The sequence below is a fragment of the Erinaceus europaeus genome, chromosome 5, assembly GCF_950295315.1.
Source record: "Erinaceus europaeus chromosome 5, mEriEur2.1, whole genome shotgun sequence".
Taxonomy (NCBI): domain Eukaryota; kingdom Metazoa; phylum Chordata; class Mammalia; order Eulipotyphla; family Erinaceidae; genus Erinaceus; species Erinaceus europaeus.
The window spans coordinates 34345912-34361394 of record NC_080166.1 but is presented as its reverse complement, the minus strand read 5'-3'; the positions used below and the strand labels follow the sequence as shown (position 1 = coordinate 34361394).

At 40.2% G+C, this 15483-nt stretch overlaps 1 protein-coding gene and 1 pseudogene across 3 annotated transcripts in view; both read right to left on the bottom strand.

The window, feature by feature from the left end:
* NPR3 (natriuretic peptide receptor 3) overlaps window positions 1-15483 on the bottom strand; it is a 106604-nt gene that overhangs the window by 27357 nt on the left and 63764 nt on the right. For all 3 annotated transcript variants that reach the window (XR_009549941.1, XM_007530502.3, XM_007530503.3), the window contains exon 4: window positions 4174-4309. Coding sequence is in view for 2 of the 3 variants with exons in the window: in XM_007530502.3 (XP_007530564.1) it covers window positions 4174-4309 (136 nt within the window). In the remaining variant the exon portion in view is untranslated. The remainder of the gene's footprint in view (window positions 1-4173; window positions 4310-15483) is intronic.
* On the bottom strand, window positions 9285-9382 carry LOC132538814 (U6 spliceosomal RNA; annotated as a pseudogene).

Sequence of the window (15483 nt, the reverse complement as noted above, 5' to 3'; positions counted from 1 at the left end):
GTTCATCAATGGCTGGCAAGAAAAAAAAAAAATCTGAGCTGTGAAGCCCCAGTGACCAAAAAAAAAAAAAAAAAAACCAAAAAAAACAGCTAATCAGCAAAACTAATGTGTATCATTACTTGGCATCAAATCTGTCTGACTGTAATTTCTATTAATGAAGTCAGAAAATGTACATTAGCCACATTCTAGTTAACTGGTTTTCTTTTGAACAGTTGGAGACTTCAGCAGAACTCATAATTGGTGTTTTTATTGATTTGATTCTCTCCAGAAGTAAATTGAATGTTTGGGGGGGAAAGCTCCCAAGGGAAAGTTCCATCCTCTACTGTGGTTTGGAGAGAGCAAGCGTTTGGGTTGACTGCCCTTTGAGTTGTGGTTTGAAGGCCTACTGATTTTTCCAGACTCTGGTCTGCTTTGCAGGAATGGAGCTAACCACTCAGCTTGATTTTTTCCCCATTTATTTATTTATTTATTTATTTATCTTCTTAATATAGACTGGTCATAAAGGATATACCTAGTTCATCTTTGCTTATTTTGATAGCCCATTAAAAACTGTAAGTGATAAATATCAGCTTTTTAAAGTATATTTGCATACAAACATATTGGTTGTACAAAGTCATTTGTTATTCTGTACAGAGGTGTTTGTGATGGTACATTCTGTTAAGTGCTTCGCAAAGTATTTTATAAGACAAGGTGACCCTAGTAATTCAAGACCTCATTACACTTTCAGCTATTACAATCCTACTGAGAAGTGGGGTGAGAAACCTTGGGGTGGACGATTAGCAAGTGAGCCCTCACCTGAGAGTATTGTATATAAGGTGTGATTATCAGGTTGGCAGCAGAATTTTCCTGTACCTGAGTAATGAGACTTTCCAACCCCATTTCTACTGGTCTGTAGCGAAGCTCAAGGTCTGAGCTGCAATCCTATTTACCCATAACTCTCATCTCACACAGACAAGAAATTCAGTTTCTCCCCAGCCCATCTATTGAAGGACTTGTGAGTTGGGCATCGGTTTCACGGTAATAAAATCCAAATTTGTGAAATAGCATCCAGAGTAGTTTTCTGGTGACAACTTCATGGTCACTTGCAGCGACCATTGTAATTAAAATTGTTTTAATTTTAGAAAAAGTAAGTTATTTTTTCTTTCATACAGATTGCTTCAAGGTCTTTGGAGGACTAGATCATTAAGCAAATAAAATGGGCTCTCCAAACAATGCTAGCCCAAAAATTTCCTTGGTTTCAATTGCCTCTATAATTGGACAAATGAGATTCTAATTTCAGATGGAACTATAGTGATAATTGTTTGTGGACTTCTTGCATCATGCTTGTGCTGACCTGACCATAGAATGGAAGCATCCAGACTACCCAGGGGAAATTTTAGTCCAAGTCTTGACTCAACACAAAACTGAATCCTAGCCAACGTGGGAACCTGTCCTCCTCCTAGCAACCCCCTTAAAAGACTGAGAACAAATGACCACACCAGGTAGGGAGAAATAGCTATGAATGGGATGTGGGCAACCTACCAAGGTTGTGTCCTCACATGCTGGTTTCTCAGCATTTTCGACTCAACTTCTGGGAACCTTGACTCTGTCCTAATGTGCCCCAGAATTATCCTATTTGGTTCCAGCTTGTACCTGAATTAGACTAAGCAAGGTTAAGCAAAACAGACCTAGAGACTCAGCTGTTCATATCTTAAACATGGACCAAGGAGGTAGTTCAACTTTAGAGTGAGTCCAGGACTTGCATGCCTGCGGCCCAAAAGAGTCCAGGTTCAAACCCAGTACCAGCATTTGCCAGAACTGAGCAGCGCTCTGATCTATTCTGTATATATCTATCTGGCTATTTCTCTCTCAAGAAAATAAATAACTGAAGTAATAAAGTTAAAGCAATGCCATTCTAGTTTTGAATAAGGCAGGGCTTTCACTAAGACCATCAAGTTGACATGGAAGTCACCAGTTATCATCACAGCCAGTACTTAAACAACTCAAGCTGGAACTTGAGCCCCTCCATATTGAATTAGACTTTTCAGTCACTAAGGGCACTTTCAAACTGTGGAACGAGAAAGAGTCTCAACAGAAAAAGCAAGAAAGTGCCCCAAATCTAGACTTGGCACTATGTGTTCCTGTCTTTTAACAATTTCATTAGCTCAATTATAAATAAGTGTAAGTATAACCACAGTGTACTTTAGGACTTGAATAAAAAGCTAGCATGATGCAGAACTAGAAAGACTCCTTGAGAATCTTCAACTAGTTCAAGCTCCTCAGTACTGGTGATGAAAGAGAAGCCCAATGGACTGAGGTTACTCGTTAGGAACAAGAAACAGGTTTAACTGACCGAGACATGCTTTCTCTCTGTCGATGGAGCTCAAATAGTGGTCATCAGAACTATAGTTTATTTGCCATTCTGCCTCCAGGATGACCTCTATTAGAGACTTAAGATAGATCTTATCCCTCAAAAAAAAAAAAAAAAAAAAAAAAAACCTCTGACTGTTCTCTGTCTCATAGCAGAGCTGAAAGTACTCAGTGCAGCTTCCAAGTCCCCATTATCCCTCTGACCTCTCTCCCATCACATACACACACACTCTTGCTTTCATGTCCTCTGTATGGGCCATGTGGGCCTCCTGGACAGTCCAAAACACTTAGCACTCTAATTGCATGGAATGTCTTTAATTTGCCACTGAATCCTTAGCACTTTGAACAATGGCTGGTTCATAGTAGGTGCTAAATGGGTATTTGATGAGTGAATGGATGAGTGAATGTAATGTTGATATTCACAGGTTCCAGCAAGATCATTCCCCAGGTTGAGTTTCATGTTCATTTCCTTTGGGTGTTGGTGAGGTGGGAGGAAGCCAGCCCTCTTCTAAACTCTTGATAATATTAGAGACAAGTAAATCTTTCTGGAAGATAAATGCCAATAGCTGGTGCACCTCAAAAAGCAACAACACATTTTGGAATACATAGATTTCATGACTAGGAATGCTCGCTACTTAGATGTACTCACAAATTCTTCAAAATGTAGAAGATACTACTTTCTATAATAGCAAAAAAAAAAAAAACTGGTCTATTAAAAGGAGACTGAGTAAAGAAACATCTTGCATGTCTGTATGGTAGAAAACAATTTAGAACTAGCATTTTAAAAATATGCTGGTTATTCATATGGAAAATTCTCACCTGACTCAGGGACATGTTTAAAAGTCAATCTGAAAAAATAAATAAATGAAAGATAAAATAAAATAAAAGGTTAATCTAAAGAATTAAGCCTTCATAGTCTAACATCTTTTGCAACATTTTTTAGATAAGGTATACATATGCATATGTGCTGGCAGAAGGCACCAAATATTTTTAGCCAGACTCACAGGAAACAGTTAATAGTAACTGCAATAGGATGAGGGAAACAGGGAGGGAAGAAAAATGTTCACTTTTCATTTTGTACATTTTTGTACTGTTTGAATTTCCTAGCTAAGGGCAGCCTCATTCCTGTGCAATTGTAAATGTCAACAAAAGTTGCTTGAGTGATGAGATTATAGGACACAGTTTTAATGCTCTTTACCTCTCAGTTGTTAAGAAAACAATAGCTAATCTCCTCCATTTTTGAGACAAAAGAAAGCAGAAAGCTCAATGGATCTGCCTTTGGTAGCAAATCATTCATGTTTCTTTTTCTTGTTTAGATGGAGACACAGAGAGAGAAAAGCAGAGGAAAAGAATGAAAGAGATCACAACACAGAAGCTTCCTTCAGTGCCATGGGGGCTAGGCTCGAACATGAGTCACGCACATATCAAAGCAGCACACTATCCAAATGAGCTATTTCACCCAACACAAACCATCCAGGTTCAAACAGAGGAGTTTGTATTTCCAAACTGAACACAGAACTCTTCACAAATTGACCATCTGTGTGCAGAAGGCTTGCTGAATATCTCATTTTGAGAAGCATAGAGTTGTTACCTCACAATCAGAAGGAGACAAAGCAACACTTAGTTCAGTGGAATTTTTTCAAAGCACACTCACATACTTTATCTCATTTAACAACCGTGGGCTGCACATTAACCTTTACTTTTTTATCTTCATTTTACATTGAGAAAAATCTGAGGTCCCCCAGATTGAGAGAAAAACAGAACAAGGAACGAAGCAACTCAATGGGCTACAAAAAACTGTTGCCTTACAGACTGAATTCTCACCTTCAAATGTCCTGTTCCAAGTCTGCTGGATGATCTTCCCTCCATCCTTCTTGCTATAACCAGCTCTGAGGACTTCATGTAAAGCCAAGACGTAGAGGAGGATGGCATCGTGGAATCCTTCAACAAACATATTAACCTGAAAAGGAAATCCCAGTTGAGTGAGCCCAAATGTCAAGTGACTCATGTTCAGGAGTAATATAAACAAATCAGAATGGTTAAACAAGTCCAAGTCGAGGTCCATTAGCTGTGGCAGTGGTGGACAGTAAGAATCATGCCATAGTTTCTTTGGCCCTGGCTTAAAGAGGAAAACCCCTCCCTGGGCTAGGGAATTTGGAGAGTAGACAAGATTACTGCAGAAGTTATTGTAGCTGTGTCAACGACTGCCACCTCTCCAGATTCAAAGGAGGTCTCGAAACTTTACATCAGGCTCAACCTGACGCTGTTGACTGGCTACGGAAGAAGGGCAAACGCTAGAAGAAGAAGAAGAAGAAGCTTAAGGATTCCAGGTCTTTGTCTGCAGTTGTCTTTGCACTGTGCCCTCCTTCTTCCCCATATCTGTGCGTTACCTCAAGCCACCTTTCAGTCTTCTCCATCTTCAACAGCCCCTGTGAAATTGCTCTGATGCAAGAACACCAGGAATTCCTTACTCTTATTCAGAAACTATTGAGTCCCTGCTTAACAGCTGATGCTAGAAATCAGAGAGAAATAAGTCCTGCTATTCCTGTCAGCTGTTGTGTCTACTCTTTCATCAGCAATTGCTTCTCTACTTTTCTCTCCACTTTGTGCTTTGAGTGATTTGTATCCATCCAGTCACTCCTTACTCCCTGGCCCTGTTCCAAGGGCAGGAATGGAACCAATCCTAAACCACTGGTTTATCCCAATTAGTCCTGGATCAGGTAAGGTGATCCTAATACTCAAGAAACTTTACAAGATCCTATGAACTTGAATAAGTATTTAATCTTTTTTCAGCTTTATTTCCTTCTATAAACACAATTTGGAAAATTATTTTTATTTGTGATTAATGGAAAAGTATATGATTATCAGATTATAAGAGGGCTGCATTTAGACACAAGTCATAAACACACACACACACACAAAAAAAAAAAATCTTGACTCTTATTTCAGAAGAGTAGAAGGTCAGTGCAGCAGAAAAAAACTGGATGAACACTGTCAGGTCTGGGGAGGAGCATCATTTTCTGTTCCATCCTAGGAAAATACTCCCAATGTAAAGAGAACCATGATGACCTGCACCATCTGGTTTAAATACACCAACATTCATAGAAGACTACACTCGGGATCCATAACTACTCATTGAGTCCTATTATCATCACAGAAGCACTTGGAAAGGATGGTTCAGAGACTGGACTACCCAACTCTACCACTTCCTCATTGTATGTCTGCACAACTCGGGGTCTTGACTTCCCCATCCAGAAAACATTAGTACCTGTTCTATGGGGGTGGTGTTAGTTAATATTCAATGACTTAATAGATGTAAGACCTCAAACAGTGCTTGACAGAACCAGCACTTATTGACAGCTTTTATTGTGGTTACTTATAGCTTTCACTGTTGTTACTGTCTATAGAGCTAGAAAATTATTCTAAGGACCCAGCAAATCTTATAATTCCTAACAATGGTACTAAGAAGAAATGATCTACTTACTGGTATTACATATATTACTGATCCACTTTATTTTATATATATATATATATATATATATATATATATATATATGTAATTATTTATTTAACAAGAGAGAGTGAGGCCCAGAACATCAATCTGGCATATGCAGTGCCAGAAATTGAATTTATGGACTCAACCACTGAGCTATCTTTCCAGCTACCCCATCTGACACATAAAGGCACAAGTAAGACTCCTTGGTCATACTTGGGGACCCCAAGCCATTCTCATTTCTACAATGTCATGCCCTTGTTTCTATCTACATGTGACAGGTGCAGCCCAGGCTAGTTAATTCCACTGACCCTTTGGAAGAGGTAGAGGCAGGAAGAGAGTACTAGTTCACAGGACAGCTCTGAGTGAGCTGCTGGACCCAAATCTAATCTTAGCCATGACGCATTACTTAATCTTTCTAATCTTCCATTTTCCCACTGACTAAAAGAGGCTTCAATACCTATTCATTTCATAGAGCTTTTCCAGGGATGAAATGCATGAGTGAAACAGTTCCTGGGACTATAAGAGCAATGGTAGACATTGGCTCCTACTCTCAGCTTTCAAGTTTAAGCCTCCAAGTCATTATTTTCTTAGGCAAAGAAGAATGCTGTAGAAATAGCATCTACCAGTCGAAGAGAATTTTCAGTTGATTTGGCTATGCTAACTCAACTTTCCAAAGGAATATGGACTTTTCATTTAGGCCATAAAGTCATCATTGCCTGAGGAAGAATGCAAGCTGATGAGTGGATGAGTTTGACTAAGGGGGCTTCAGTTCTGTGTCACAATCCTCAGGTCACAATATTTCAGAAGATCTATCTTCTCTTTGATAAGTAAGTACACACACACACACACACACACACACGAACACAAATACAGCTACAATAGTAGAAGACTGGAGATGAAAAATGTCTTGACAAAGCTCTAGTATAGGGCTGGAGCAATAACTCATCCTGTTATGAGAATAAAGCTTATATGACTGAGGGGCCGCACCGGGTTGAATGCACATAACAATCCACAAAGACCCAGGTTCTAGCCCTTGGTCCCCACATATAGGGGGCAAGCTTGCAAGTGGTTAAGCAGTGTTGCAGGTGTCTCTCTGTTTCTATCCCTCTCTATCACCCACTTCCCTCTTGATTTCTCTATCCAATAAATAAATACAATTAAATTTTTTTAATGGCAGCATTTTTTACTTCCCCCAGTCTTGGAACCCTTGGATAGGGCCCACTTTCCCATATGCACCTCCCAATCCAAACCAAATAACATCGCATCTGCCGATCACAACCTAACCAAAGCAACGATTGCTACCTCAACATGCTTCACCTCAGAATGTATCCAGAGACTTCACTTGTGGAATGACAACCCTTCAGCTTCATTACTCAGGTGAGACCTTTCCTTTTATAGTACACTCTAATTTCATCTCAGGTAGTTCACTTTCTAACAAAGTCCCATAACCTAGATATACACCAGTTTCTGTGAGAGAGAGCTTATGTGCACACATATCCATAAACTACTGCAAAATATATACCTGAAAGCAGGACTACACTAGAGTTTGCAGTGAGTACCTCCCTAACACTTCCTCTCCACTATTCCAAGCTTGGGATCCATGATTGCTCAACAAATTGTTTGGCTTCATATGTTAACTCTCTTTTCAATCACCAGGTTCCAGATGCCACCAGGATGCTGGCTAGGCTTCCCTGGATTGAAGACCCCACCAATGTGTCCTGGAGCTCAGCTTCCCCAGAGACACACCCTACTAGGGAAAGAGAGAGGCAGACTAGGGGTATGGACCGACCAGTCAACGCCCATATTCAGCGGGGAAGCAATTACAGAAGCCAGACCTTCTACCTTCTGCAACCCTCAATGACCCTGGGTCCATGCTCCCAGAGGGATAGAGAATGGGAAAGCTACCATGAGAGGGGGTGGGTTATGGGGATTGGGTGTTGGGAATTGTGTGGAGTTGTACCCCTCCTACCTTATGCTTTTGTTCACTAATCCTTTCTTAAATAAAAAATTAAAAAAAAAAAAATCAAAATAGTAAAAAAAAAAAAAAAAAAAAAAAGTTGATGTAACTGAGGCCCCAAATCTCACAGATTCATTCCCCAGTACCACCTTATACCTAAACTAAGCAGCACTTTGATCTCACATCTCTTTCCCTCCCCCACTCCTGATTCTTTCTCAAAATCCTGTCCCAGGCACTCCCTCTATGCTGCCATTGGCCACAAAAACAAATCAAATCCTTTGCTTCAACACCATCCCATCTGCCCCTGTCCTTTCCTTATTATTTCCTCTAAGCTCTCTCTCCTCTATAATCCAGGCCATAAATAAGGATGGCCTGACAGAGAAACATGAACTGCGATTTACTTTTATCATGAAACTCTGATGCTGTAAGAGAACAGATCAACCCACACCCCAGGCAGGTGAGAATCTATCTTGATTTGCAAATAGATCACGAAATTTGCCTTCTCTCCTCTGATTGTGGCTGGGTGTCTCCCTCTCCTGCCAAAATTAGCAGGAGAGCTGCTGACCCTACTGAGGCTCACTGGCACCCCAGCTTGCTGCGGGGGAGGTTTCAAAACACCTACCTCATAGGACCTCAAGCCAAAAGCAAAACCCTAGAGATTGTCTTTTCTCCAGAAGAACAGTCTCACTTCCACATGCGTTTTATAATGGGAGGAAAGCCCGTTAGCACATTACAGACACTGAAAACTGGAAGTGTGATTTAAAAAAAAATAATAATAAGGGAAGGGAAAAAAAACCTTCAGAATATTAAGTCCCATTATCATATTTTCTATGGGACTTCTAGGCTGGATGGAACAGGGTCATCTGGTCTACCCCCTGCTTCTGGTCAGAACATCTGAACTTCAAAGTCATGAATGATAGATGCCTGAACAAACTGTTCTGGTATTTAGTATTACTTCTAGCCAGAAAGTTTTTCCTACCCGTGATTACATCTTCATTAAATGCTTAATTCTGGAGTCAGATAATGTTTTAAGGGTAGGACACTTGGTTATGTGTGAGATTCTGGGCTTGAGCCCAGTATCACATGATAACACCAGGGAAGCTCTAAGATATTGGAGCAGTACTTAGATGTCTCTCCTCCCTTCATTTCTTTCTCTCTCTCTCTCTCTCTCTCTCTCTCTCTCTCTTTCTCCAGAAATAATTGGGCTGGGGAGGCTACTCAGTAGTGGTTTCAGATACGCACACAATCCACCTGGTGCCACATTAAAAAATAAAACAAAGTAAGCAATCACCATATCAATTAAATAAGATGGAAATGAGTCACCATCTTCCATTCCACCTGGGAAGTTTTCCAGAACAAGATGGCATTAACTTTCCCCTCATGTCATCCCAATTCTCTTAGTTGTGATCTCCTTTAGAGAGGTAGAAGTAGGTATTCCAGATTTTTTTTAAAAGCACCCCATTTTTATATTATTCTTAATTCTTAAATATGGAACACTTCACAAATGTGCATATCACTCTTGTACAGAGACCATGCTAATCTTCTCTGTATCATTCCAATTGTAACACATTTGATATCTTTCTTCTCTCTGTGTCTGTCTCTGACTCTCATTAAAATAAGTAAGGAATCTTTTTTAAAAACTGGAAAGAGTCCAGGAGGTGGTGCACCTAGTGAAACACACAAGTTACAGTGCACAAGGACCAAGATTCAAGTCCCCAGCCCCCACCTGCAGGTGGGAAGCTTCTCAAGTGAAACAGTACTATAGGTTCTCTCTCTCTCTTGTTGTTTTCACTGGGCTGGCTTCACGGGCGGGTAACAAACGACCAGGGACTCATGGCTGGGTTGTACGCAGTATCTTTTTATTCATGCAGGACGCAGCGCAATCTATACCAAGCTAAGCTAAAACTAAAAACTACAAACAATCTTGTCCTTATAAATATACTAGCCCAGTAGGGTAGGAACAGGATGCGATGCAGAGAGGGTGGAGAGAAAAGTGACTGGTGAAAATCAGGGTATGACAAGGAGAGGGGGCGGAGCAGGCAAGAATTCTATCACTGAACCACCAATGCCCTGGAGGGAGGGTGGTGCTTGTTAATAGTGGTTATGTAAATAGAATACAGTGGTTATGTAAATAGAATGCAGTGTTAAGCAGGGGGGATTTAAACCAAATGAAACAGAAAAGGTTTTTAGAAGTAGAATTAGAAACATACCAACTCTCTCTCTCTCTCTCTTCCTCCCTCCCTCCCTTTCTCTCTTCTCTCAATACCTCTCTGTCATCCAAAATAAATAAAACAAATATTTAAAGAATAAAACACAAATAAACAACTGGAGCAGGATCTTGAAGATAACCCACTGAGTAGGTTGGCAGCCTTGCCATGCATATGACTCAGGACCTAGTACTATGGCATCAGAAGCTCTGATGCTGTAGTGTCTCCCCTGACCCCCAGAACCCTGTCTTAGTCATCTGTCTATACAAAAATGTAGGACCAGAAAGAAAAAGTTGTACATGTGGGAGACCTCAGTTACCAATAATAGTGGTAGTGGTGGTAGTAGTAGTAACAGTAGTAGAAGTAGTAGTTGTGGCAGTCACGCTGGAGAAGCAGTGCTGACACATGGCAATCGTTGGTATAAGCAGAGACCAGCTAGGATGGCACCAGGGCCTGCTGGTGAGGAGCACTAAGTGGATAGGACTGTTGGCGTTAGTAGATATAAACCACATATGAGAAAACTCAAAATTTTCTCTGAATTTGCAAGTGAGGTGGGATAAATAGCTCAGTAGGCAGGGCATAGGACTTGCATGCCTGCAACCTCAGGTTTAACCCTAGTGGTGTGTGTGTGTGTGTGTGTGTGTGTGTGTGTGTGTGTGTGTGTGTGTGTGTGTGTGTGAAAAATAAATAACTTCTCCAAATGCATATGCAGGAAATTCAGCCATACACACATCAGGTGCCATATACACATATATGAATGGTTCTCAGTGCCTATCACCCTTGCAGGCTTGGTTGAGAAGTGCACAAGCATAATCACCCCCCGGCTTTCATATGAGCAAATGAGCAGCATCTGTCTTTAGCCTTGAGGTCCCCTTAGTGCCTGCCTAAAACCTGATGACAGCTTGCTCTGGACACTGGCTGGACAATCTCCCCAGGGGGTCTTCTTTCAGGCACATGTCAAGGTGGAAATATCTAAGCTGAGACAACAAAGAGAAGAGCAGATACAGATAGCAAGTATACTATGCATTATGAAAGGCTCACTGTTGGGCTGAGGCAAACCTAAGATAGGAAGCTGGGAGCCAGGTCAAAATGAGAGAGAGATGGGGGTGGGGAGGAACAATACACCAGGCACAATTTCTGGCCTCATTCTTTCCAAACGACCCAAATTAGGGGCCAGCAAAATAACTCAGTTGGGTAATACATTGCTGTTCCATGTGCAGGACCAGGTTCAAGCCTAGGTCCCATGTCATTAAAGCTTCAGTGTCTTTCTCTCCCTCTCCTTCTCCTTTGTTGTCTCACTTTTTCTATCAGAAAAAAAATCAGCCTAGAGTTGAGAAACCCATAAAATGACAAAACAAAAACAAAAAAACAAACAAACAAAAACAGAAGCAGCATTTAAAATTCTATCTGATCCAACTAAATGATGAGCTAAGCCTGAGAACTTCAGACAGCTTCCTTAAATTTCTTGATTCTTCTGCAGATGTGATTACAAGGCAAAGATGTGCAAAAATTCAGGCTTTGGATAAGAATGAGTTTTCCTTTTCCACTTCTGTTTCTTATCTTAAATCAAAACTCCCTTTGAATACAAATGATTTCCAAATGTGGTGAGATTCAAAACACCAACTCCTAGTTTGAGCATAATTTGATTGTTCACCCACAATGAAGTGCCGGCAGATTAATTTTGTTCAATTCTTAATTGAAAGTTTCCCAAATTCTACTGCATAGAACAAATGTAACTCATAAGTTGTTATCTGAGGTTTCCAAAGATAGCAATATTGTTAAACAGGCTTTATGAAATGTTGGCTGAGCAAAGTCAAGTAGTTCTCCTTACTGTCAGGGAATAATGATACCAGCGAGCTTTTCTTTAGTATCTCCTAGATTGGCACACACTTGAGTAGCTCTCCAAGTTGTACATGCAAGGTGCAAAGATCATGACAAGTCTAGAAAAGAGAGGACTAAAGCTGACAATGAACTTCAAGGTAAAGAAGAAACAGAACTTCCACCTAGAGAGAGGACATGCCCATATTCTGTTCTTTCTTCCACGGTTCACATTGGTCTCATTCTAGTCTTGAATACAAGATCAACTCTCTGATCTCTGATTTAAGGGCTGAGGAAAATGGCTTCCAAACTCCTCAACATACTAAGCAGGTTGTAATTCACCCACATAAGTCCACTGGGTTACCATCTCTTGCCTGCAACCACCCTCCCCACGAGAGAGGCTTCATCTCTCCCATTGGCTCCTGGTCTATAAGTAAGGGGTTGTTGGAGGTGCTCTCTGACCTGCCTTGGAGTTGCCAACCTGTCTAACTCTGGGTTTGTCTTTTGTTTGTTTGCTTGTCTTTTGTCTATTTTTTTTGTTTGTTTTTGTCTTGTTAGATTAACAATTTAAAAAAATGTGGATCTCAAATGTCAACCAAGAAGAACAGGGAAATACACCAAATAATCAACATGTTCTTTATCCCATTTGGGATCTGTCACAATGAACTGCTGTATATTGTCCTGGAGGCTATTTGAAGATAGCCTTTGGAAACTATGTAAATAATGATTTTCATATGCTTACTAACTACCAGACAAAATAGTAAACTTTAGTAATTACCCTGAAAGTATTCCTTCAGGTTTATAGTTCGGAAACTCAGTTAAGTCTTCAAATTTCAAAAAAGGAAAAGAAAAGAAAAAGAGAAAAAAATACCTCATTGCTTTCACCAGGCTGAATCATGCAACCTCTTATTATACATTTTGAGGAGACACATCTTTATTATGTTTATGTTATAAGAGACTTGTTTCACTTTCTTGGGCCACTAAAAGACACTCTCTTTTTGCTTAATGTTTAAGGTTAACATACTCTACTAATGTGTGATGACTCACTTCTCTTTTAAAAGTTGCCAAAGCTGTGTAGTGTATCCTAGATGCAAAGGTAGCATGACTTTGAATCATGGAGATTCTTAATTTGAAAGGTGAGGTGACACTGAGCTTAATAAATATGGAGACACCCCTGCATACCTTTCTTAGGGAGATGTATTATTTTAACCTCTTAGCAGCCTAAAAAAAATTTACAGAATCACAAAATTTCCAATAAAGGAAATGTAGAGCTCATAAAGTCCAAGCAGCTTACTACATAAATGAGAAACTACAATTCAGAGGAGTTGTCTGATTCAATCAAAGTCTTGCTGTTACTAAAGACAGAGCTACACTGAAACTCCTGACTCCAAACCAGCACCTTCAGTGTCAGTGTTCATTGGCTCATCAAGCAAGGTACCTCCTTAAAGACAGAACTCACAACCAGAGATAAAGCACCAAATACATCAGCCTCTTCTTTCAAAGACTTTGTTATGTGATCTCCCTCGCATGTAGGTTTCCAAAATGACATTAAGGGGGAGGGAAGAAAGAATGTGGAAGTTTGTCCTGAGCAAACACATTTTTAATTAACCATCAGAAAAAAATAAAAGCAAAGAGGTGGGAGAAGGTAATATTGGATACCAGATTATTAAAATCAGCTCTGGGACTGCTTAGACAAATATATTTGTAAGTTGACACAAAGGCAGAAAATGAGGCTTGATCTCTTTAAGTACACTACTCATTAAGTCAATTCATCATGAATTAATTAAGAACCTGCTATATTTTCATAAGAACTGAGGTACAGAACATTAAAGGGAGAATACTCTAATCAGAGACTATTCCCAAAGAACTGAGATGTCAAAAAAAAAAAAAAAATTCCATGCCAAAGATCACTATCATGTGAGGCAGGGACCCTCCCTCACTCCCAAGGCATAATGAATTCATTAAGGAGCTTGGCAGTCCACTCACATTCTTCCTCTCCACCCACATTATTGCATTCATACTGGGCCACTTCAGTGTCCCACCTCATTCTCCATTCATTCAGCCCCACAGCATCTTGGTTTCTGGACCTCTTTTAGTTTTAATGAGTTTCCTCCCCTCAGTCCATCAACTCACTTTTAAGCATATAAGCTACAACTAATGCTGCTCTGACTTTAATGTATGCATAGTTTACCTGGGGATCTTACTCAAAAGCAGTTTCCAATTCAGGAATTCTGTAAGATGAGGGCAGTGTGCTAAGACTCCTTCCTTAAATGTCCTGAGTGAAAGTCCTACTTCACTCCCTTTGAGTATTGAGATCCTTTATCTTACCATCTTCAGCACTACTTTCAAATTTCTTGAAAGCCTCTTTTGGCTGCTGTAATCTACTTTCTTCTATGTACAGAGCAAGTTCTTTGAACTCCAATGTCCATCTCTCCTAGTTCTTTCTCTTTTTTATTTCTTTTTTTGGAGAATTAATGTTTTACATTCAACAATACAATAAATACAATAAATGTAAATACAATACAAATATGTAAATACAATAGCTTGTACATGCATAACATTTCTCAATTTTCTATATAACAATACAATACCCACTAGGTCCTCTGTCATCCTTCTTGGATCTGTATTCTGCCCACCCACCCACCCCAGAGTCTTTTACTTTGGTGCAATATGCCAAACTCCTAACTCTGTCTTTATGCCTAATCCACCACACCTCTGAAGAGAGTAATTCCCAAGGAAAGGTCTTCCTCTGTCATGCTCAGGTAAAAATTAGTAGTCATGGGCCCCTTGGAATATACCTAAAATAGACCTACTGGTTTTTTCCAAAATGCGCAACCTAAAACTCACCTACTATATTCTTGCCTTTAGGTTCCTGACTATTAAGCAATTTGTTCTGCTTTATATCTTAATGCTTCTTTAGCCATCAAGTTACAGATGCTACCATGATACCAACCTGATTTCCACAGACAGAGGACCTCACCAACATACCCTGGAACCCCACCTCCCCAGAGCCCTGCCCCACTAGAAAAAGATAGAAACAGGTTGGGAGTATGGATCGACCTGCCAAAGCCCATGTTCAGCATAGAAGCAATTACAGAAACCAGACCTTCCACCTTCTGCACCCCATAATGATCCTGGGTGGCAGGATCTATCCCAGAGAGATAAAAAATAGAAAAGTTTTCAAGGGAGGGAATGGGATTTACACCACTTAGGAGCTTCATCTGGGGGGCAGAAAGACAACACAGTGATTTATGCAATAGATTTTCTTGCCTGAGGTTTGAAGGTCCCAGGTTCAATCCCTGACACTGCCATAAGCCTGGCCAGTGCTCTGGTAAAAAAGAAAATTAAAAAATAATAAAAGAAGGAGGAGGAGAAAGAGAAGGACAAAATTTCATATATACCTGTCTTCTTCCTTCAAGAACCATCTACACAGATGCTAAATGGTCCTCTTTGTGCAATGCCTTGCCTAAAGAACTCCTTTTTGGGGGGGAAATGCTTATTAATATGCATCAAGATTCACTCAGTCTCTCTCTGCAGATTTGACTATATGCATAGAGGTACATGGGATCAAGTATTGAGCACAAATATGTGTGCTCTGTGTACATAAGAATTGTGTGTGAAATCCCTCTAGTCCAAGAAGTCCGTGGACACACGAT